This window comes from Gymnoscopelus microlampas (assembly GCF_963454915.1).
Source record: "Gymnoscopelus microlampas genome assembly, chromosome: 4".
Lineage (NCBI taxonomy): Eukaryota > Metazoa > Chordata > Actinopteri > Myctophiformes > Myctophidae > Gymnoscopelus > Gymnoscopelus microlampas.
The window spans coordinates 23,816,921-23,842,574 of record NC_139941.1 but is presented as its reverse complement, the minus strand read 5'-3'; the positions used below and the strand labels follow the sequence as shown (position 1 = coordinate 23,842,574).

Below are 25,654 nucleotides of genomic sequence, written 5' to 3'. Positions count from 1 at the left end.
GAGTGTTCATTTAACTCTGAGGAGTCAAGGAGGCAAGACAAATGCCCGGCGGGGAGCCATCTGACGGCATCCGTCCATATGCTGTGTCGATCTTTCCTGCATTAGTATTCTATAGTTGTTGTTGTTTTTTGTTCTAAATAGTTCCTCTCAGGCTAGAGCAGTGGTTCTCAAACGTTTTCATGTCAAGGACCCCCAAAATGATGTGTTTGGCCGCGGACCTCAAAACATTTTTGTTCCAGGGACCCCCAGGAGTAAAGATTTGAGTTATAAATGTTAGCTTTAATTATATTCAAAGATTTGCACAAATCTTTGCTTTTTTTCAAAAATAGCCAAAGTATAAAATATGGATGAAGGGGTTAAAATGATCCTAACGCTATATTAACTAATTGTGCTGGGGACCCCCTACCCTGGTACCCCACAAGGACCCTTGGGGGTCCCCGGACCCCACTTTGAGAACCAATGGGCTAGAGAGAACAGAGGATTTGTATTTGCTTTTATTTGATAGTATAGCGATCGACAGGAAACAGGGAGAGAGTCGGGGAGTGAAAAGCAGCAAAAGTTTCCGCTGGGCTCGGGAACCGAACCCGGGACTCTCCGTCAGGGCTGCATCAGAGCCTGTATATGGTACGCGCCTTAAACCACTCAGTCATCGGTGCCCCCTGGATCTCCACTCTTTGTTTTCTGCAGTGTTGTACAGTAAGTACTGTACTTAAGTACACTTTTGAGGAATTTTTACTTTACTGGAGTATTTCCCATTTTCAATACTTTTACTTCTATTCCACTACTTCTCAGAGGCAAATACCGGTATTGTACTTTTACTCCACAACAATTATTTGAAAGCTTTAGTTACTAGTTCCTTCTCAGATATAAATGATTACATTATGAAACATACATTAACCACTTCAGCCCTATTTTATATCTAGGCTATTTGAAAATAGCCTATCTACAAGGTCACAACGCGTCGCATCGCGACGCGTTGTGACCTTGTAGATCTGCTATTTTCAAATATTTTTGTACTCTTACTTTCAGTAATTTAAGTATATTTTGATGCCAATACTTTGACTCAAGTCATGTTTTTATTCTGGACCTTTACTTGTAACAGAGTATGTCTATAATGCAGTATTGGTACTTTTACTTAAATAAAACATTTGAGTACTTTTTCCACCACTGGTTTTCTGACCAATCACACATGACGGTCACATTGGCGTCATCTTCAGTGATGTCATCAGCCGTATGGAACATCTTTGAGGTGCCGGGGAAAAAAAGAAAAGAGATACGGCGAGGGGAACGCATCATGTGTTCGTTTTCTGTGCAAATTACGTCACTTAATGTAGTTATGACCTCGCCGATTAAATTTGTTTCCGCAAGAAGTACGCTGCAGCCTTTAGTCAGGACAAGACAGCTGGCTCTCTGGAGGCCATTAGATCAGTCAGTGTGTCAACAGAAGGGGATTCATCACAACAGGGAAGGGGGCAGACTAGGACAAAGTGTGTGTGTGTGTGTGTGTGTGTGTGTGTGTGTGTGTGTGTGTGTGTGTGTGTGTGTGTGTGTGTGTGTGTGTGTGTGTGTGTGTGTGTGTGTGTGTGTGTGTGTGTGTGTGTGGTGGAGGGGTTTGTCTGGTATTTCGGCTTCATGCTGGTTTTATTAACCCCCACCACCAATTGCATGTACACCCCAGGAACTTGCATGTGCACGCACACACACACACACACACACACACACACGCACACACACCATCTTAAATCCCCACCGGTGAGAGAGGCAGACAAATCCGTTCAGACACTCATACACCCCCTGCCCCCCCCCCCCAATTCACCCCATCCCCCACACACCCAAACCCATGAGGTAAATATCATTATGGAATCAATGCACACTCAATCAATCAGAGGGTGTGTGTGTGTGTGTGTGTGTGTGTGTGTGTGTGTGTGTGTGTGTGTGTGTGTGTGTGTGTGTGTGTGTGTGTGTGTGTGTGTGTGTGTGTGTGTGTGTGTGTGTGTGTGTGTGTGTGTGTGTGTGTGTGTGTGTGTGTGTGTGGAAGGGAAGAAGTTGATAACACCATGTGCTCCACAGAGGATTTTGCCAAACGCCCATGTTTTTTTGATTGGAGGGAGGTGGGGTGTCATTACCATAACCTTCCCACCACATGGCTGCTGTAAACTCAATAACACATCACAGTGATCGCACGCGCACACACACACACACACACACACACACACACACACACACACACACAGAGATAGAGAGAGGAGTTTGGCTTGCTGCATCCTTTGTTGCTATGCAGCATGATAAATTCAATATTGTGTTAACACTCTTAAGCCAGTGTGGGAGCGCAGTCGGCAGGGAAGCCACAGCCACACAGCTATAAATCAATAGATTAAATAGAAACGTATGAATAAAACACAAGACGATAAATAAAAGAAGACACCGCTTTACTCTGGCCTTCATACGCCGGTCCTCTAGAGGGCTCCCCCTTACCGTATGCATCTGAGACACTCACACACTGACACACGGAGAGAGAGGGAGGGGGGGGGGGCAGAGAGCAGGAGAGAGAGGGAGAAGGAAAGACAGAGACGGGAAGAGAAAGACAGTGTGAGAAAGAGTGATAGACAGAAAGAAATGGAGACAGAGAGAGGCAAGAAGTGAGAGAGAGAGAGAGAGAAAGAGAGAAAGAGTTTGTGTGGCCTGTCCAACTATAAACTATCACTCATTCTTATGATGGCTGCATGTGTACGTACTTCCATTGACAGTCAGTTAGATGGAAAGACAACTTCTGCTTTGGACAGGAGTTCTGTGTGTGCGTGTGCGTGTGTGTGCGTGTGTGTGTGTGCGTGCGTGTGTGTGTGTGTGAGAGATGAGATGAGATGAGATATACTTTATTAATCCCAAAGGGAAATTGTGGCGTTACAGCAGCACAGTGCAACAATAAATAAATACGTAATCAACAGACAGACAGGAACACGACAAACACAGATGGACATAGACACACTAGACCAGGGCCGACACAGGACCAAAAAGAGAGTTCTTTAAGCATTGTACAGTCTGATGGCAGTAGGCATGAATGAGAGTCTGTAGCGCTCAGTGTGCATGTTCGGGGGGAGAGTGAGCCTCTGGCTAAAGGTGCTCACCCTATCCTGCTCCTCGCCATAGAGTGGATGGGAGGGGTTAACCAAGATGGAGTTTAGTTTGTCCCTAATCCTCCTCTCTGAGACTGACTGCAGCCCTTCATACGGAGGCCAACCACAGAGCTGGCCTTCTTTATGATCTTATTGAGCTTGTTTAGCGTGTGCGTGTGTGCGTGTGTGTGTGTGTGTGTGTGTGTGTGTGTGTGTGTGTGTGTGTGTGTTTCTTCCAGAGCAGAAGAAGGTACCCTCAAGTGGTGGCAGTGTGCATGTACAGTATGTGCGTGTGAGTGAACGTGTGCGTGCGTACAGTCATACCTGTCATTGATGCTCCAGTTGAGGCAGAGGTTGAGGGAACTGAGGTTATGACACTTCCTCACCACCTCCATCACCGTCTCGTTGTTCAGCTCCGAGATGTGCCGCAGATCCAGAATACTCAGGTTACGGAGCTGTCAGAGGGAGCGCACACACACACATAAACAAACACACACACACACACACACACACACAGTCATTAATTATAGAGACCCACCAACACTGGATTTATCGGGCTGGGACAGATGCCGATTAGGGAGTAAAAAAGTCTGATATTGATGTATCGCCGGTACGTGACGGTGTCATGTGTGTTTCCGGTTCAAATCTGCTGCCGAGCCAATAAAACAAATCTATCGGAAGATGAACTAGAACAGGAAACGGGTATGCCTATGCCACCTTCTGAAAAATGCACAGAGCTAATGGAGACATTAGGATCCTGTAGCTGGGTAGAGCCACTACTGGTTGACGACAGGTATTGCATGAAAGTCAAATGGAGATAACTCGCCTTCCAAAACGTGCTCTCTGTTACAGCTCAAAAGTAACAATTTTGGCATTCGCACAGGGGACCCGGGTTTGAATCCCGAGTAGGACATGAATGAAAGTTATGGATTGCAGCTTTGATCTAAAATGTCTCACTTTTTATGGCCTGGTTAAATGTATTTGTTGTGCTTTGCTCTTGTGAGGTGACTCTTGTGATTATGAACCAATAAATACACAAACTTCCATATTTTCCTGCAAGCCTTCCAGCTTGTGGCCATTAAAAAGTCCAAAAGCATGTTTTTTCCCTGATACACATTACACACTCAGAATGGCATAAGCATTACAAAGGCAAACACACACATAAGCACACACACACACACACACACACACACACACACACACACACACACACACACACACACACACACACACACACACACACACACACACACACACACACACACACACACACACACACACACACACACACACAACACACACACACACGCAGGGAGGAAGGATAATAGAGGCATGATATTGAGGCCAGTCGCCAGGGAGGCGCGGTGGTAAATGTCACGGCCCAGGCTAAACAGAAAACAAGCTTAAGATTGGTGTTAAGATCACTGAGTGCTACTGTGTCTGCTCCATAGGCATGACATCATACATACTGTACCAGTCACATGACAAGAGGGGGGGGTCTGAGAGGCTCACCGTGTGTTCAGAAGAAGACACGCATGCAAACAAACACCCTTATCTGTGCCCGCACGCAGACGCACGCAGACAGCCAATGGCAGACAGGCTTAATGCTACACTCCACTGAAGGTAAACAATTCATTCCTTTACGGTCTTGTGTGGCTGGCTGCTGTGTGTGCTTCTCTTCTCAGAGAAAAGAGCATATACACCACTTTCAATAGGCAGGCAGATCAACATGAATCTGCTGAGACATGGTTATACTGACATACTGCATTAATGAAACAACATGGGCCAGGAAGGCAGCTGTATTCACCAAAAGTGGAAGAAATGTACATAAACAACAATGTTATGTAGTGTATGCATCAACATGTGCACATCAAGTACATGCACACACATGTGTACAACACACACACACACACACACACACACACACACACACACACACACACACACACACACACACACACAGCCCGACTGACATAGTCACACACAAACACCATCATGTGCCCCTGTGGCTAGTGCTGGATCGAAGTGCTAAAATATTTATGGATAATGTAGCTGATCTCTCTCTCTCTGTGTGTGTGTGTGTGTGTGTGTGTGTGTGTGTGTGTGTGTGTGTGTGTGTGTGTGTGTGTGTGTGTGTGTGTGTGTGTGTGTGTGTGTGTGTGTGTGTGTGTGTGTGTGTGTGTGTGTGTGTGTGTGTGTGGGGCAGCATTGTTTGCAAACCAAAGGCTTTGCCAAAATAGAATCTGTATTTAAGTGACCCTCTTCACATTGCGTGAAACCACACATGACCTACACTACAACCAGACACACAAGTGCACACACACACACACACACACACACACACACACAGCATGCATGTATTCAAACTCAAATTTCTATGGTTATTCAGTCCGTAAAATGTGATTTAAAAAAAGGAAAAAAGCCCCTGCTTCAAAAGTGAATTTGGTCTCAAAAATCTTCCAAAACACGCTTATCTTCGCCCAAATCCAATTTCCACTTCAACCAATTGCGAGCAACCCATTGATGTGGCTGGCGAATAAGAAAACAGGCCAGCATCCCTGCGCTGCGATTTGCTGAGATTGTAGCTGGGTCATGGATACGAGGAAACATTTGCATAGCATCTGCAGAGAAATTGGTAGATGGTGATGGGGGGAGCAGAGTCACGGCTCAGCCGGTAACTTTGTTATTCTGTCTGTGAGGAACCACAACAGCAAAATATTCCATCGTTTGGCAGAAGAACCCCCCACCCAAAGAGGAAAATAAAATCCCGGAAGAAGAAAAGCAGAGGTGTAACCAAGTGCATTTACTCAAGTAGTTTACTTAAAGTACAATTTTGAGGTATTTTTAGTTTTCTGTACTTTTACTTCTACTCCACTACATCTCAGAGGCAAATATTGTACTTTTACTCAACTACAATTATTTGAAAACTTTAATTACTAGTAACTAGTACTAGCCTTGTAGATTTGGATTATTATTACAAAACATACTGTATATTAACCATAACCACTTCAGCCCTATATACATTTCGGCCATTTGAAAATAGTCGATCTACAAGCTCACAATGCACGCATTGTGAGCTTGTAGATCGGCTATTTTCTGTGTATGTATTTTTTTTTATACATTTGAAAACTTGAAATGGGACAATCTGTATAACTTTTGGTACTTCAAGTTCATTTTGATGCCAAAAATGTACTTTTACCGGAATACAGTTTTAACCCATTAAGACCTGGAACGCATCTGTGTCACTTTAGATTTCTTTGGCTATTCAAAAATAGCAGATCTACAAGCTCATAGCACGGCACTAAAATCTTGAAAACATTATTTTTAGATTTTTTTTTCAAGAAACTGTTGGGATTTAGAAAAAAAAATTAAGAATCGCCTCGGGTCTTAATGGGTTAATTCCCGACTTGTACTTTTACATTGAAGTATTGATACTTTTACATAAGTAAAACATTTGAGTACTTTTTCCACCACTGAAGAAAAGTGGAAGAAAATGTGCTCTTTTGGTAATTAGTTACACCTACTGACGGGCTCTGGTGCCTCTGTTTGTTTTCCCAATGCTGATGGATTATGATTGATCCATTTTATAAAAGGTAGAAGGTTCTCACCCCAAGGCTTATTAATCATTTCCACTCAAAGGAAAGCTTATTTTCTATCCATTTATCTCCTTGATCCGAGGAACAACACAGCAGACAAGAATAAGGGGGGGGAACTAAACAAAATCAGGAAGGAGGAAGAGAAGAAGAGCGAGAGAGGAAGACAGTGAGTGAGGAGGGAAACAGATCTAGCTCACTATCACAATGAACAAAGCTCACCATGAGGCTGGAGGTCAAAAGGGGGTGGAGCCTGGAGTCAGCTAAACCAGTGGTTCTCAAACTTTTTCATGTCAAGGACCCCCTAATTGACACTTATTACCCCGCGGACCCCCATTTGAAAAGATAAGCCAGGGACCCCAATAAGAGAAGGTTTTTATGGCTCTCTAGCAGTGATTCTCAACCATTTTAATTTCAAGGACCCCCAGTTTAACATGCATTAGGCTAGGGACCCCCATTTAATGGCATTTATACCTCTGGGACCCCAATTCATATTGTAAAATCAATGTTAATTTAACTCTGAGAGTGTACAAATGGAACCAAATGGACCCTAACGGGTCCATTTGGTTCCATTTGTACACTCTCAGAGTTACAGAACCATAAGGGTCCATTTGGTTCCTGTCCATCATTTAGCTGGGGACCCCCTGGAACCCCCTCAAGTACCCCTGGGGGTCCCCGGACCCCACTTTGAGAACCAATGAGCTAAACCAGCTAACTCTGGTGGACTTAGCTGGTTTAGCAGAACGTTTGAGGATCCAATGGAGTTAGCTGCTTTTGTCAGAAGCGCTTTTTAATGCTTTTCATTGGTTCAATATTTGTTTTACCAACACACAGACGCAAAGGGCGTTCAATGGCCCTGATTTATGGACAATGATGCAAAAGCGTCAAGATGGAGTTAGCTGCTATCTGCCGGACAGCAACGAGATAGATACACAGACAGACAGACAGACAGACACAGACACAGACACACACACACACACACACACACACACACACACACACACACACACACACACACACACACACACACACACACACACACACACACACACACACACACACACACACACACACACAGTTAGAGAGAAATGGAGATCGGGAGAGGAACATCGACAGAGAAAGGGTACAGTATGTGTCAGATGGAGAAACAGAGAGACAAAGAGGAAGTTAAAGTTAGAGAGAGAGAGAGAGAGAGAGAAAGAGAGAGAGAGAGGGAGATAAGCTGGAGACAGAGAGAGGTATCGTAGGGGGATTTGGTGAGATTTTTGGCAGGTTGCGTCTCTCCCTGGCTGAGGACTGCAGCCAGGCAGAGTTTGTCTCCTTTTCCCTCTGAGCTGGCAGCAGTTACAGCTGGATAATTATTCACCCTGTTAATAAAAAAACACCCAAAACCTGCAAAACACAGCTGCTCTGGGGCCAGCACTCACTCAGTCAGCCAGCCCCCCCCCCCCCCACACACACACACACACACAACAATACTGTATGCACACACAGCGTACAACATAACCCATAACCACACACTGGAAAATACACCTGCTGTGCGAGGGCACACAAACATACTAGCATGCACACACTTGCACGCTAAAGTGCCAGCTTTTCCTCACCCTGTTGTACCACTTTAAAACAACCCCCAAAAAAGATGCAGCAACTGCCTGCGGTGATTTTCATTCAGTGAATGTTTCTCAAAGAGAATTTTCTATCATTATTGCAATTATATTATTATTATTATTATGCAGTACTAATAGAGACCAAACACTGTTAGACCAGCACGGCATTAGCTCCAAAATAATCATGCTTCTTTCTTTAAAAAAATACAAAATGAATAAACAAAACAATCATAACCTTTTAAAACATAACATTTGTGTGCTTAATCCTAGATGCAATCTCTACTCTCCTACTGTGTTTAAGGACTTTATGATTTGTGTAACATAATTTCTAGATTTTCTAGCCTAGATTTCAATTTCAGATTCTGTCAAAAGGAGACAGATATACATTACTATACAACCATGACAGGGAATAAAAAGTAAAAGATTCTGCATTCAAACCACTCTTTTCAGAATCGTGATCCAAATTGGATAAGAATGTTCATTTATGAACCAAGTTTAAATCAAATAAAATGAAATATAATGCTATCATACCTCAGCCAAGAGGATAAGAGATAAGCTATCACTTAATGACACGCATGAGCTGGATAAATAAACATTGTCCATGTCTGAGATCTGACTCTAGTGCCGTGTTTCTGTATTAATGAGGGAGTGGGGTAGTCGTTGGCTCCGAGTGACTTGGCTCCCACCTGCCAAAATTAGAACCCTCTCTGAAACAGGAAATGAGCGCTCGAGTCAGAGGTCAAACACAAAACGTCACTTTAAATTAGAAGAAAAACAAACGGCCATTTCAAAGGTATGCTCTCCTTCAGCCAAGCATGGGCCACAGTTCAGTATTTGTGGAAAGGTTGATTTGACATTTTATTACATTAGTACATGTCAGAGTTTGGCACTGTGTGTGTGTGTGTGTGTGTGTGTGTGTGTGTGTGTGTGTGTGTGTGTGTGTGTGTGTGTGTGTGTGTGTGTGTGTGTGTGTGTGTATGTTCTGTCAGAGCACAGTGCTGTAAGTAACTGCAGCCATTACTGCATATATTTACACATCGAGATGCCAAGCAGGAAGTTAAGCCAGAGCTGAACCCATGCAGAGGATATGATGTCATGTTTAGAACGCTGGCACACCATGGCTGGGACTGACCGTCATCGTCAACGCGTCCCGCTGTGCCAAGCAGGTGAGATGCTGGTCCGGGCGGACAGAGCTGCCATTGTTGCTGTGCTTTATAAAGCGTAGCAACACGCAACATGTTGGATTTGGGATATATGATTCACATTTTTTGTTCGCCATTACTGCATGTTAATCCATACAAAACAACTCTGAGAGCGTACAAATGTAAGGTTACATCTGTTCCCCTCGCTGAGTTCAATTAACATTGACGATTTTACTGTGTAGCGCCTAAAATCCTGAGTGTTCTGTATTCTGAGAGTGAAACTTGTAGGCGCTAAGCCTTGCTATTTTTGTAAAGCTGCGTGCCTTGGTATTTTCGGGGTTATGACTTACTGATCACAAAGCAAAGTCTAACATCTCTCTTTTTGGTCTAATAAAAGAATAATAATGATACTAAGAATATTAATAGATCCGACATACAGTATGTAGTATACCTTTCTAGATACTCGAAGATACAAACAGTTACAAATAAAACGGTAGAAATAGCAGCAACAGGATTAGGTGGGGAAGGCAAGTCTGAAGAGATGGGTTTTGGGGGGCGGTTTTAAAAGAAGAGAAGGCTGGGGGCAGCTTTCATGTGGTTCCATAGAGAGGAGGCGGCAACTGAGAAAGCCCTGCTCACCCGAGGTACTATGGCGCTTGGTGCTGGGGATTTCAAGGATGTTGGCATCCTCTGACCTTAGGGAGCGGGCCGGGAGGGGACGTGATGGTATAGGGCAGGTCGGAAGGATGGAGAAACGTAATATTCTGAAATATGTTCTGTATTTGAAATTAAAAGCACTACATTGTATCTAATGGAAGTTCATTTTCTTTTACATTTTCTGAAAAGTGAAATGTTTTGGACATAAAAGGTTTTCACCCAACAGAGACGATATGATGACAGGTACCAACTTCCACTAAGGAAAGCGTAATCACAGTTCAAGGGAAGTGATTCACGGCTCCAATAGTACACTGTATTGCTCGAAAGGAATGTGTCTGTGTATGTGGTCCGTGTCAGGGAGACAACACGAGGAGCCTATACAAGTGAGAGGAAAGCTAGACAGAGGAGTCCTTGGATGCATACAAGCATCTCGAATCATCTCTCACACACACACACACACACACACACACGCATACGTACAACACACACACTCTCTCTCTCCATATTTGTCTCCATATCTGAACATCCCAGACACATCCCGAGTCAGACAGGAGAAAGCTGTGTCGAGACAATCCCTCCGGGATGAGCCTAAAATCGCACACGCAGACATACAGCCAGACGGGATGAATATTTGAAGAGGGCATGGTGCGAAAGAGAGGAAAGGGCATGGGGTCTGACATCACAGATACACTGTCCGCATCAGTCACGGGCCACTGGTCTGATCCCCCTGCACGCACGCGCGCGTGCGCGCTCGTGTGTTGAGGTCTGCGTGTGTGTGTGTGTGTGTGTGTGTGTGTGTGTGTGTGTGTGTGTGTGTGTGTGTGTGTCTTTAACCCATTAAGACCGGGAACGCATCTGTGTCATTTTTAGATTTCTTTGGGCTATTCAAAAATAGCAGATATACAAGCTCATAGCGCGGCACTATGAGCTCGTAGATCTGCTATTTTTGAAAAAAAGAATCTTGAAGATGTGTGCAAATCTTTGAATATATATATATATATACATTTTTAACTCAAATCTTTGCTTCTGGGGGGGGTCCCTGGAACAAAATATTTTGAGATGGGGGTCCGCGGCCAAATACATATCATTTTGGGTGGTCCTTGACATGAAAAAGTTTGAGAACCACTGATATATTATAGCAACATAAGTTTAAAAAAAAAAACGTAGGATTTAGAAGAGATTTGTAGAATCCCCAGAAGCAAAGATTTGAGTTAAAATGTTTGCTTTAAAAAAATATATATATTCAAAGTTTTTCACGATTTTTCAAAAGAGAATTGCAGATCTACAAGCTCGTAGAGCAGTACTGTATTTTTGAATAGCCCAAAGTATATAAAATAATGATTATCGCAAAAAAAAGAATCTAAAATGACACAAGTATGTGTTCCCGGATTGAATGGGTTAAATTCTCCCTTTATCATCGGTCTTCTGGGCATCTACTGTCTATCACCTATTTCCTCCCTGTCACCACCACCCCTCTCTTTCTCCACCCCCACTTCTCTGTCTATCTGTCCCTCTAATCCGGCATGTGTGTTGGTGTTGATAACAAACTCAGTGGCAGGGAACGGCTGGAGGAGACAGAGAGTGCTGGTTTCTCTTCGGTGCACTAAGCCAGATGACCACATACTGTACATGCACCAATAGAACATATATATATACTGTATGTTATCGTCTATGTCAGGTAGAAACCTTGTCCTATTTTGTGTCTCGCGCAAGTAGCGAAAAAGGCCGATCTACAAGCTCACAACACGTTGTGAGCTTGTAGATCTGCTATTTTCAAAATATTCAAGAATTTAAAGAAGTCTGCCCGTGTCCAATAAAAAGTATTACCAAGCGCTTGTGACAAACAGTCACAATCCATTGGAAGTACTAGGGTTTTTTTTCATTTCTTGAAAAGTAACAGTGGGTTTTAACTTTTGGACATACGAGCTTTCTACACATCAGCGATGATATACTGACTGTGTCCGTATACTAGTGTCATGTCCCGCACACACACACACACACACACACACACACACACACACACACACACACACTCTCGCACAACAGCATGAAACTCGTTGGTCAAATAATGAGACACGATAACCCCTCCTGTCAGGTCAAACGTCTCACTCCCCGACTGTGTCTGGATGTAACCACTTAAACCCCATCCGTAACTCTGGCGGAAAATAGCACATCGACAAGCTCATGGTCGGCTTGTTTTCAGCGGGGATATTTAATGTATTTAATGCGGGGAAAAAGAAAAGTCCCTAGTATAGAGCCCTGAGGGACTCCACTCAACAACGTATGAGGCTTAATTAAAGTCTCAAACGGCTCTTGGAGATGCGTGTCCATCATGCTCAGACTCCTGCCACGCTCTTTTAATTCACGATTCCCCCCCCAAGCCTGCCCCTCCTTCGCTTCACAAAAATCCTTATTACACTTTCTCCGCTGTCATTTTTAAGCCAAACACCCCCCCCCGCCCCCCCCCCCCCGATGCTTTTTAACCCACCTTAAACATCCCCCCCAGATAAACCCCTTCTCCTCCTCCCTTGTCCCGTCCACCAATGCGCACACATAAAAGACACATACACACACACACACACACACACGCACACATACATACAGAAGACATACAGAAGACATACTTACAACCCCTGCATGCGTGGGGGGGGGGGGGGGGGGTTATCAGTCTGACACAGAGGGCACAGAGATTATGTATTTTGCTGTGCTCCAGTAAGGGAGAATAGATAAGGAGCCTGTACTGTAAGGCAGAGGCTACAGCGACCCCAGGCAGCACTCGGTGCAGCAGTTTGGTGAATAAGGAGGAGGGTGTGAATGTGACTCTAGGTGGAGAGACCTGTGATGTTAACCTTTGTGTCTGATTTGTGTCCCCCGCACTGATTTGTGTCCCCCCCCGCACGTCGCGGGACTCTAGTGACGAGTTGCAATGGTCCTGAGCCAAATAGGCTCTATGCACAGCAGCCATATTATCACTTCCTTCAGGGTGTTACCAATGATACTAATGAAGGCTCTGTTCCATTTAGAGTAGCACAGTGGTTCTCAGACTTTTTAATTTCCACGACCATCATAACTCTGAGAGTGTACAAATGGAACCAAATGGACCCTTACGGGTCCCTTGGGTTCCATTTGCACTCTCTCAAAGTTACACACCCGTAAGAGGCCATTTGGAACCCCCTCAAGGAACCATGAGGGTCCCTGAACCCCAATTTTAGACCCACTGGTGTAGCAGAGTGTTTTCCAGTGAGCCAATATGCACAATATCAGCACCCTGACTCTGTTTGACCAGAATGGAACAGAGCCTTCATTAGTATCATTGGCAACACCTGTGAATGTTTTCACAATATGGCTGCTGTGCATAGAGCCTATTCAGATGGGTGGGGATGTTGGGACTTGCTCCTGCATGTACCGAGTCCACCGAGTGGCCCGGATGTGGTCCAACATGTGAGTTTGGTTACGAAGTGAAACAGCTCCACTGTCATGGACCAGACTGTTTTATTTGCTCATAAACACACAGAGAGAGAGAGAGAGCGAAGGAGAGGGGGGATGAAGTATTATACATGTTCCAGTTCTGTCAAATTTAGAGAGCATTTATCAAGAGGTCCCAAGTTTCTTTGGAGGAAAAAAAAAAAACCAAAAAAAGAACAACAACGCCGCAGCCCAATTCATCTGCGAGGCCCAAATTAAGACCAGAAATACCCAAAGTTGGGGAACATCAGAGGGAACGACGCAGAGCCATTACAGCCTCGAAAATATACCTCCTTTCATCTCTGACACTTTCTTCAACAACCTCTCCATTTGTTTTGGCTACAGGCCTCCTCTCTCTCTCGCTCTCTCTCTTTCTCTCTCTCTCTCGCCCTCCCTCCCTCCTGAGGGTGTCAAACTTTCACATACACTCCCATGAAAAAGGCATTCCACGCTCCGCACCGTGCTTGGGGGCCAATGATAGGCTGATGTACAAAAAGGGGATTTGCGGGTAAGAGTTTGACAGGCGAGGGGGGTGGGGGGTGGGGTTGGTCGTCAGTGGGACATCTGAGGGTGGGGGGGGGGGTGGGGGGTAAAAGCTCTTTGGTATACTCGCAGTGCTGCTCTCAAACACTGGGCTCTCTGATAGGGCCGACCTTGGACTTAATCACTACCAGAAGACAAGAATACCACTTGACAGGAAGATGGAGAGAGAGAAAGCAGGGAGGAGGGAGAGAGAGAGAGAGAGAGAGAGAGAGAGAAGGAAGAGAGAGTCAGTCAGTCAGGCATATGGTGAGAGACTAACAGAGAGAAGACAAAGATACAGAGTACACAGAAAGAGAGAGAGAGACAATGACCAAGAGGCCAGCAGAGAGAGAGAGAGAGTTATAAAGAGGTACCGACACACTGTTGGAGGAGGTGGATAACGACTGTGGGTTTTTTGTCTGCTCATCATTCAAAGCCGGCCAAACACCAAAGCTCTACCGACGGAATCGGAGGAGGAAGTGCAGAGAATAGGCTGTACTTTCTAAATGTTTTTCTTTTTAAACCATGTTTAACTTTGGCATAGTTCTGTGTGTAAGTGCACCCGGCGCGCGCGCGCGCACACACACACACACACAACACACACACACACAACACACACACACACACACACCCCAACAACTCAAAGAGCAAGGGGGTCATGCTAAAGCTGGTTTAGTTTAGCCATAAATGCACGCGCATGCGCACCCACGCAAGCACACTTTACCCTCAGTGGCTTGTCCCTTGACCTGACTCAAGGGTGAGTCCCTTGACACTGTGTGAGGGGAAAGATTGATTTCATTCAGGTGCAGGTGCACGCGCACACACATGCACACACACACACACACACACACACACACACACACACTCTCTCAAATGAGCAGCTAGGGGAGAGCAATGTGCCACTGAGAGTATTGGGACACACACAGAGCGTTCCTCCCCAGACACTTTGTATCCATTACATGGCCCTGGGATGTGACCGGCCTCATCAATAAAACCATTAATAGTGTCAGGCCGGGAGGAAACCTAAACGTTCAATATGTAACCCAAACACCAGTAAGAGGTTAGTCCCTCACGCAACACAAGCAGAACGGCTGGAGACCCACTTGGTTTCAAGTGACTCTGAATCGAAAAACAAAGTTAACAAAAGTGTTTTTAATTTAAGTTGTCGAAGTTTATACAAGTTGTGGGACAAATAGGGTTGAGAAGAAGTTGGGTTTTGGAAGTTGATTAAATATCGTTTTTCTTTTACAATTATGGAGTATGATCTTTTCAGAATCTCTACAAACATACATTGTGAACATTTTGAAATGTTCCACATTAACTCATTGACTGCCAATGAAGTATGTCAATCCAACGCCCACACCGCCTTGTGACGCATGTTGCGTGCTTTCAGTGTTTACGCTAGATGGCGATCTTCGCTAACCTATGAGTCACCATTTGACTCCCAGTGAAGCAGTGAAGGAAATAAAACAAAAACGGAATGGATTTGGATAAATGCCCTTTTATCTGCTTTCTGTTGCTTTTTGGCGAAAACATTCAACTGCCAACATTCAACTGCCAATAACTATTGGCTTATCGCGACGGCATGCTTCCGCCCCCCCCCCCCCCCCCCCCCCCCTCCGATTCTACGAGACTCGGATACGTCTTTTAAAGCGATCGGTGGATGGATCGTTGTGAAAAATAATATTCTATGATTTTACGCTCGGAATCGCTGGCAAGGTTGGCTATAGACGATGTTTTACACTGGCGGTTAATGAGTTAACCACTTAAACCCATTTATAAAATAGCTAACATAGCCCATCTATAAGCTCAATTGCGTTGAGTGTTTGAGCTGAATTTTTTATAAAGTGTATGTGTTGAATTGGAACATTGTAAAATGTTCACCTATAATGACACGACCAAAATAGGGAGGGATGCCAGGTTGAGAGTGTTTAAATACATAACCAGACTGTAATATAGCCAGCATATGAAACATGTGCATGCATGGTGAGCCGTCACCATGCATGCAGGTCTCAACACTATAGGTCTCAGTGGGACCTGGAACACTGCAGGGTCCATTAGCCATGCATGAGCACTGCAGTAGTTTCACCACCAACACTTACACCACTGACTGACTGTCTCCATCACATTCAGCACACCTTCCATTGGCAGCCCACTTCATCACAAACAACCTTTACATTGATTTCCTCCTACATGATTTTGAAGGAGATAAAAAAAAGGATACAAGAAAAATAAAAATAAAATATCTGAAATGAGACCGAGCGAGCGTTATGAAAAGAGAAGTTAACCCATTCAGACCTGGAAATAATCTGTGTAATTTTTTTGGGCTATTCAAAAATAGCAGATATACAAGCTTGTAGATCTGCTATTTTTGAAAAATCATGAAAATGTACGCAAATCTTTGAATATAATAAATATTTTTTAAAGCAAACATTTTTAACTCAAATCTTTGCTTCTGGGGGGTCCCTGCTACAACATTATTTTGAGATGGGGGTCCGCGGCCAAATACATATCATTTTGGGGGCCCTTCACGTGAAAAAGTTTAGGAACCACTGATTATAGCAACATTTCTTTTCAGCAGCTTTTTCAGAAAACGGTTAGGATTTAGAAGACATTTGTAGAACCCCCAGAAGCAAATATTTGCAAAAAGATTTTTTTTCTAAATAGCTGCACTCGTTACAGCGCTATGAGCTTGTAGATCTGCTATATTCTAATGGTTAAAGTGGTTAAAATCTAAAAAATGACAGATGCCTTCCCGTTCTTAATGGGTTAATAAGAGTAATGGATTTTTTTTTTGCTCCACAGCGGCGAATAGCGTGGGGTGGTTAGGAAGATTGTCAGAAGATTGTCAAAGGAGGGTGAAGAGGAGAGAGGGCAGGATAGTGATAATGGAACAGGAGAGGTGCGTGGGGGTCCGCAGAGTCATCAGAAATGCAACGATACTAAACGGCAGAGCATGATTTTCCAGTTGACACTGGATGGGGACGGAGGGCGAGGGACCGGTGCAAGGCGCGAATGAAGGGAGAGGAATCAACTTCTAAACGAGATAATTACTGTCACAGATTGACAGTAATTATCCATTGAGAGCGGGGTATATTATATGAGAGAGAGAGAGAGAGAGAGAGAGAGAGAGAGAGAGAGAGAGAGAGAGAGGAGAGAGAGAGAGGGAGAGAGAGAGAGAACACAAAGACATGACGGAGTGATGCCTGATTTATAAGTATTTTTACAACGCGTCGAGCACCGAAAATGGCAGATCTACAAGCTTGTCGCTTGTAGATCTGATATTTTCTCCCTGTTATGCCGTCGTACAACAAAGTATAAGTCGAACTTAAAGGAGTAGTTCACAAAAAAGATTACTTGTTATTTTCTATCAATTACACACCCCATGAAGCTTTGAATTCATGGAGATTGTTTTGTTTTTGTTGCATTCCTAAGCCAATAATTTGATGACCGGCTGAGTCTCCAACCGGAGAGCCCTGGGGGACCTCGGTCATCTACTTCAGTGGTTCTCAACCTTTTCTGGATCAAGGCCCACTTGTAAATCTCAAAAGCGTTCACAGACCACCATTTCTGACCACTTAACATGTGTTACTGTAAGTGATCAGATGGGTGGGCCGCGTGCATTTTAAGAGCCTGTTTATTTTAATAATCAATCAATCGATTTAAAAAACAATAATAATAATCAGAACCTAAGATATCATTATCTGAAGATTTGCAGCTCCATCCACTCCTTGTTTAACATATAACTGAAAAAGGCTGTATCTCGCTTCCTAAGCACTTTTTTTTACTTTGAAAAAAATGAAAGAAATCATTCTGGCACTCAGTGAGTTAAGTTGCCATTTATAAGTTTCACAACGAAAACAAATTTTCTAGGTTTTGAATAAATTATTTGGGGGCCCTTCCAATCACAAAACAGCCCTGACGTCAGAGGAATCAGTGCCAATGTTTTCTGTAGTAATGCCTTTCCACAGAGTTCAGATTCATATCTTTGCCACTTAAGCACATTTCCCTGTGCAATAGCACTGAAATAGCATTTTTGATGGAATGTAAATTCAAATACACAACTTTTTGATACGATTATTTTCCTTACTTTTGATAGATTTCCCTCCGAAAAAGAGGGAAATCTATCCCTATTTTCTGTTATTTACAAACAATATTATCGTGCCTCGGCCCAAACCTTTGAAGTTTGCAAAGAATTCACATGGACGTTTATCTCAGACAGAGCCTGTGATTAGCCAACTTATGATTTAAGGCATCTAAACGCTTCTTCAAAACTTTACCGTGGTTATATTGTAATAAATAATAATGAGGTGTGTGTGTGTGTGTGTGTGTGTGTGTGTGTGTTTATGCGTGTCCGCCCCAGATATGCTAATGGTGTTATGACTGGCTGGGTTCATTACGGTATGTCTACACGGCGTGGCCAAGGTCAACACAGGCTGCAGAGATGATAGGGCCCAAACCACCACCGCAAATTAATCTGCTGTTTAATCTAATAATGCACCGCCGCATCACAGCTCCTCAGTCCTATTAACACTACTGTAATTGCATCTGAGAAGAAGGGTCACACGCACACACACACACACACACACACACACACACACACACGCCGGCACACAAGCATACTCACAGACACACCTGTTCCGCACACATGTAGGGATACACACACACAAAAACAGTAAAATGAAGGCTGTGCGAATGGGTGTATTAGGTGGCGGTGTGTGTGCGTGCGTGCGTGCTTGTGTGCGTGCATGCGTGCGTGCGTGAGAATGCCTCAGCGTGCGCTTGAGTGGGCAGATGTGCACAGCACGTACTCTATGTGTCTGTCCGTGTTGAGAGTGTGTATGTGTGTGTGTGTGTGTGCGCGCGCGTGTGGTACGGTACATCTTTAACCCATTAAGACCTGAGGCCAATTAAAACATACTTTTTCTAAATCCTAATGCTTAAAAAAACATATATTCAAAGATTTTCACAATTTTTCACAATTTTTCAAAAATAGCAGATCTACAAGCTCATAGCGCGGCACTCGATGCCGCGCTATGAGCTTGTAGATCTGCTATTTTTGAATAGCCAAAGAAATCTAAAAATGACACAGACGCGTTCCCGGTCTTAATGGATTAACCACTGTACCCCTGCTCATTAACATGGTATTATCCCAACAGCAGGGTGTCATCTGAACAGCCTCGTAGAATTAGGGATTCGTCTCATTAGGCTTTTCATGAGGTTTAAAAGTTATAGCACCCACTAACTTCCACTCCAACTAAGAAATGAGGGAGGAGAAAAAAAAAAGAAAACCCCACACACACGGCAAGGCCTCGAGTTTACATTTAGAAAGTGTCTTTTTTTTTTACCCCCTGTGGAAATACCGCGCGTCAGCAACAACAGGATGGAATGCTAGTACGCTGCACGTCGTTATAGCTGAAACAGCATTAGACAAATAAAAGAAAACGAGGTCATGCAAACCCCTCCTCTTGACATTTACACTGGTAATAATTGGTGCCAAAAAAAGACATGTGTGCGTAATAACTTTCTGTATCTGCTATCCGAAAAAAGGGACGGAAATGTCGTCGTCAATGAGGAGAAGCTCATGTTAAGTCTCCTCTTTAACTGCTCCGGAAACATGGAGGATATATTTACAAGCACATTCACGCTAAATGTCAGCCATGATGCGCTGAGTCACTCTTACCCCTGTGAGATGGATGACCCCCTGTGATGTCACGGGGCATCCCATGAAGCCCACAAACTGCAGCTCTGGACAGTGCTCTGCCACGGCTCGCACAGACTTATCAGTCACCTGTAAGAGAGGAAGAGGACCAGTTAGCAAAAACAAAATAACATAACACCGCTAAAAACGGTACATTTTAACAGAGTTAAAAAGCGTTTTGCGACAATTGTATGATACGAGTGAATAATTCACATCAAAAAGTGCACGGTTTTGTCAATGAGGCACGACACAAGTAGCATGTCTAGTAGCTTGTGAGCAAACCTCACCAGCGTGTGTAGGAAATTAGTTTTTGCCACCGGCCAGAATGGAGCGTGGTCTCTAATTCACTTGCCAAAGACTACATTTACCTGCATTTCTCTATAGTGGGTTCCTGTAGCAGTTTCACTGCTACAAATGCAGTCCTGGTGGGTGTTCATTTGAATTTTTATATTGTATACAGTAAATAAATTATAATCGAGTCAATCAACCACTAGTAACCATTAATCAGGGTCATGATGGATTGCATGCCTACAGTAAGTAAACTCCTTCAAAAAAGTTTGTTAACTTAACTCTCTTACTGCCAAGAACGACTTATAACGAGACATTGTCATAACGCCCTGGCTACCAAGAACGACTTATGACGACTTTTTGAGAAACATTTGGAAAAAAAACGTTCAGAACCCAAGATATGATGATCTTAAGATTTGCTGCTCCATTCACTTCTTGGTTAAGGCGGCCGGCCCCCTAGTTACTTAAAAAGGCTGTATCTCGGCTCCTGTGTACTTTTTTTTTTACTATGTATATTTGGCCCAGACGTGTTATTTTCAAAGGCAGGCAATTAATGTCAACGAAGTCGCGATGACCTCGTTGACATTTGTGAAACCACACAGTGAAACCCTCAGTGATTAGCAACCATCAGGGGATCAATCATACTGGAGATAAATATTCTGTGACTACTTGAAAAAGGTAAGAAAATCGAAAAATCGCTGGCAGTGGGAGCACGCAGCCAGAAATAAGTCTGGCAGTGAGAGAGTTAACTTCAGTCGATTATTTCTCCCCTTCAATAATACCAATTTGGATTGTAAGGATCGTGGAATGTGGAACACAGCTAAACATGTGGGTAGCGCCCACCCAAAAATGTGCCAAAATCCCCCAATATGCTTCTGTTGATATTCGCTCTCGTTTACAACAATTAACTATATAAACTACTTCAAAGCACACAACGTTTGACAGGGATGCTGGGACTGACTAGAAACACATAGTAATGTTACTTTCAACGATATCTTGTGAAGCACAACTCTCAACACGGCTCTGTTTGGCAAATATCAAAGAGAGACAGACAGGACACCCAGCAGCAACCAAACACAGAATGAAGACGGCCAGAGAGACAGACAGCGACAGGGTGAAAGACGGGCTGGAGAAAGACGGACTGAGTGGTCGTGGATACGCCAATGAGATGGAATGATGATGGATGGGCTGCTCCGCCCCCCGTCTCTCACCCAGCCTATTAAGAATCAGAGATCAGTAGGGAAACAAACTTTTCCACCGGCCTCCGCTCGTATCCATCGATAGGAATATCAATAGTTCACAACACTTCCCTTGCCACATCACTCAAAACACCTCACTAACCCATTAAGGCCTGAGGTTCCGATTCTACAAAATGTCGTCTAATTCCTAACAGTTTTTTGAAAAAAACGTATGTTTCTATGTCAGTGGTTTTCAAACTTTTTCATGTCAAGGACCCCAAAATGTATATGTATTTGGGCGCGGACGCCCATTTCAAAATATGTTGTTCCAGGGACCCCCAGAAGCAAAGATGTGAGTTACAAATGTTTGCTTTAAAAAATATATATATTCAAAGATTTGCACACATTTTCATGATTTTTCAAAAATAGCAGATCTACAAGCTCGTAGCGCGGCACTCGGTGCCGCGCTATGAGCTTGTATATCTGCTATTTTTGAATAACCAAAGTGTAAAATAATGCTTTTTAGCTCAAATCAAAAAGTGACACAGATGCGTTCCAGGTCTCAACGGACTAAACACGCTGACAACTTTTCCGGAAGGGAGATTGTTCCTCTTCGCCGGGCCCGCTCGAGCGTCGCCTCGAGCGCTTCATCGGCCATCAATCACACAGACAATGGGGATGAGATTACAGAGGGAGGAGAGGAGGGAAAAGGGGGAAACAGGGAAGGAGAATTGACTCAATTGGATGATTAACTGGGGAAACAAAGGAAAACAAACATCAAAGAGTGGAGAGGATGGAGGATAGAAACTTCAACATCCAAATGTTGAAAATCCCCAAAAAGCATTGGCGAGCCCGAGCCTGCATCCATACACAGTATGTGTACTTCCACATACTCTTGTGAAGGGTTTTTGAGAAGGCTTTGAAGACATTTTGAACACACACACTTTCTAATTAGCTCAATAAAAAACTGAAAGTGTGTTAAAAATGATAAAGCCATAGGTCCCTAATTAGACTGCAAATAGAAAGAATACACACGCCGTTATATAGAAGTCTTGTAGCCACTGTGAATGATTTGAGTGAAGCCCAGGAAGCCAGCTGAGATGGCTTTAGGATAGCGAGTAATAAAACATGCTGTTGCTTTGATGTCTGACGAGAGGAGTCAGACATAAATAACACAGGTAAGATGATTAAAGAGTAGTGTTACAAGCATAGGGTCTAACTGATGTACAAAGTGAACAAATAGCATATCATACATTGATGGACTTTCAAATCTACTGACGTACATCTACATACAGTAGTCTATACTGTATAATATAGTGTCAATACAGCATGTAAAACAGGTTTTTGGCAAAATCACACACACACAGTAAGATGTTTATTGTTGAACAAAGACTTGGATGTAGGCTCTATTAAGGTGCTGTGTTAACTAACCACTTTGTAGCATTCAGCTACAGCCTTCATATTATAGTCCTTAATCTTAGACTTTGAGAGAAGTGAGGGATACTTTCCAAAGAACTGTCCCATATTTTGGCCAGCATTTTCTTTTACTGCATCAAGTGTTGCACCGTCAGTTGTTGACTTACATGACTTTCCCTAGGGTTTGTGTTCAAAGCAACTCAGTCAGAGTGCTGTCAACGGCAGCTAAAACGGTTAAGACAACATCAAACATATTCTCATCAGTCCAAGCGGCAGGCTCGTGTGTCAGAGAGAGTAAACAGTCAATTCAACAGTTCAAATTTCACTGAAGAACAGTCAACCCTTATTCTCTGTGAGCCAACAAGTGTGGTCTGCTCATATGTTTGTCTTGTTCTCCATTTTCTTTTGTTAATTTCACGGGCTCCTCGTCTTGATGAGGGAAGTTAAGTGACGGTTCTCTCATAGGACTTAATAGGACATGAAAAATGAAAAGTCACGAGGGAAACCTGAAATCAATCACCCCTGAGATTCCTAGTTGCCAACCGCAGGGGTTCCAAAACGTTCCCACGCTAAGGGACCCCCAAATAGCCATAGCCTCTGGCTGCGCCCCCCCCATCGGTGTGTGAATGGGTGAATGTAATGCACATTGTAAAGCACTTTGGATTAAAGCGCTTTACAATGTGATTTTATCCTAAACATGCAGTATCAATCATGCATTTCCTCACCCTCAGATGTAAATGAACACAGAGGACTTAACTAATTACTCTGGATGGGGAACACTTCACTCCAAATATTCAAGAGTGTGAAATGAAAACAAGACACAGTGTCCATGAATCAGGTGGGAGTCCTTGGTGTGATTAAGTTGGTGGTTATATAAATCTAGCTCATTACAGTGGGATCTGGACCCCCTGACCTGTCCCTCAATCACCTCCTTACTCTCCTACACGCAGAGCATTAAGACACCTCCTCCTCCTCCTCCTCCTCCTCTCTCCCCCCCTGTCCCCTTTAGCTCTCTCCTGAGGGCTACCTTAAAGGTTATCATGTTGAGTCAGACGAAGACGGAGAACTCAGGGAGACCTATTGAGGAGAACAGGAGGGGCCCATTTATCTTTCAACAGGTCATACAGTACGGGGCAATGGGGTAGAACGTCATTTGTAATTGCGGTCAATGTCTATGATGTGTCATTATCATGTCATCGGCGAGTACAGTACTTGAATGATTCATTAACACTGAGGTGTCGAACACCAAAGGGCACGCCATACCCATGGCATGGTGTATTGTTCAGAAAGGAGATGGCAGGATGACTAAATTGGGGAGGTTAACCCATTAAGACCTGAGGCAATTCTTTAAAAAAAATTAAATCCTAACAGTTTTTGGAAAAAAATCTAAAACATTTTTTTTCAAGATTTAAAAAAAAATAGCAGATCTACAAGCTCATAGCGCTGCACTCGGTGCCGTGCTATGAGCTTGTATATCTGCTATTTTTGAATAGCCCAAGAAATCTAAAGTGACACGTATGCGTTCCAGGTATTAGTGGGTTAAGTTAATTAATGACAGCCGTGGTTTTCTGAAAAGCCTTCCCTGTTCAGAGAGAGAGAGAGAGAGAAGAGAGAGAGAGAGAGAGAATCCCCCCATTGCTACTGATCAATGATCTGGCATAAGAATGAACCGGGAATAAAACACTTGAGCGAGAATAAACACAGTTGTAGCATTTTTGATTTATTATCGTGCGGTGGTGGCAAGCAAAAGAGCTGCGTGCAGGATTTTGACCTTCTTTTTATTTCATTTAACTGAATATAAAATGGGAGCTCCTTCTCGGAGCGTCTGCTCTACAGTTTTGGGGTGTAGAAGTAAACAATAACCTCTATAATAAATATGTGTGTGTGTGTGTGTGTGTGTGTGTGTGTGTGTGTGTGTGTGTGTGTGTGTGTGTGTGTGTGTGTGTGTGTGTGTGTGTGTGTGTGTGTGTGTGTGTGTGTGTGTACAGTTTACAGTTTTCCAAAGTTAACAGTGGATGTTATATTTCTCAGTGTGAGCCAATTGGAAGTGATTTAAAGTTTGCACAAAAATTGCAGCCGTGAAAAAAGACCCTGTCTGGGTTTAGCCCTGCGCTCAGCATCTCCACTCACTACAGTCTGAAAAAAAAACCTCCAAGGTCAATGTGAGCCAACACTCCAAGGTCAACGTGAACCAGCGCTCCCGTGTGGACGGACACATGAATACATATGGGCTGTTCAGCAGGACCACATGTAGACAGACACACAGAGAGAAGAGGGAGGTTGCTGTGTTTTTATTTTTGTCCTCCAAGGGACCAAGTGAAAACTTTAAAAGGCCCTAGAAGGACGGGTCTGAGTACAATTGGCAGCTGAAGGGAACTCACCGGAGCAGCAGCAGCACCCCCCCCCCCCCAGCCCCAAACCCCCCCCCCACCCAAAAAAAGGAGGTCCCCCATCTCAAAAATATATTTGAAAAAAACATGACCTCTGCTATGAAACCCACCAAGGAAAACATTTTCAGAAAGACTACCAGCATATTTATTCCCCCCTAAAAAAACAACTACAATACACAGACATGATTCCTAAATCACAATCGTCTGGGATTCCAGGTAAACCAATCACAGAGAGGCCACCTCCATCCAGAACGGGATGTATATGAGATGAGATGAGAGAGAAAGAAGGGGGGGGGCACAAAGAGAAACAGAGAAAGGAGTCAGCTACAGGTCTACAGTAACTCTCAGCAGGTGAGATGAGAGACAGACGGAAGAAAAACTAATATTCCGCCGGAGTGGAGCACGGGCAAGAGGGCATGTAGCGTGTCAGATAAACAAAGTGTGTTTATATATGTGTGTGTGTGTGTGTGTGTGTGTGTGTGTGTGTGTGCGTGTGCGTGTGCGTGTGCGTGTGTGTGTGTGCGTGTGCGTGTGCGTAAGACCATATGGATCTGTTACTCAAGTCTCCATTCACGAAAACCT

The 25,654-nt window shown here is 43.8% G+C and overlaps 1 protein-coding gene across 1 annotated transcript in view; it reads right to left on the bottom strand.

Annotated features, from left to right (window-relative positions):
- Positions 1-25,654, bottom strand: part of fbxl17 (F-box and leucine-rich repeat protein 17) — a 273,887-nt gene that overhangs the window by 168,490 nt on the left and 79,743 nt on the right. Inside the window, exons 7-8 of the mRNA XM_084055102.1 lie at positions 19,783-19,890; positions 3,438-3,568 (exon numbers count right to left, since the gene is read on the bottom strand). Of these exons, the coding sequence (XP_083911228.1) occupies positions 3,438-3,568; positions 19,783-19,890 (239 nt within the window). The remainder of the gene's footprint in view (positions 1-3,437; positions 3,569-19,782; positions 19,891-25,654) is intronic.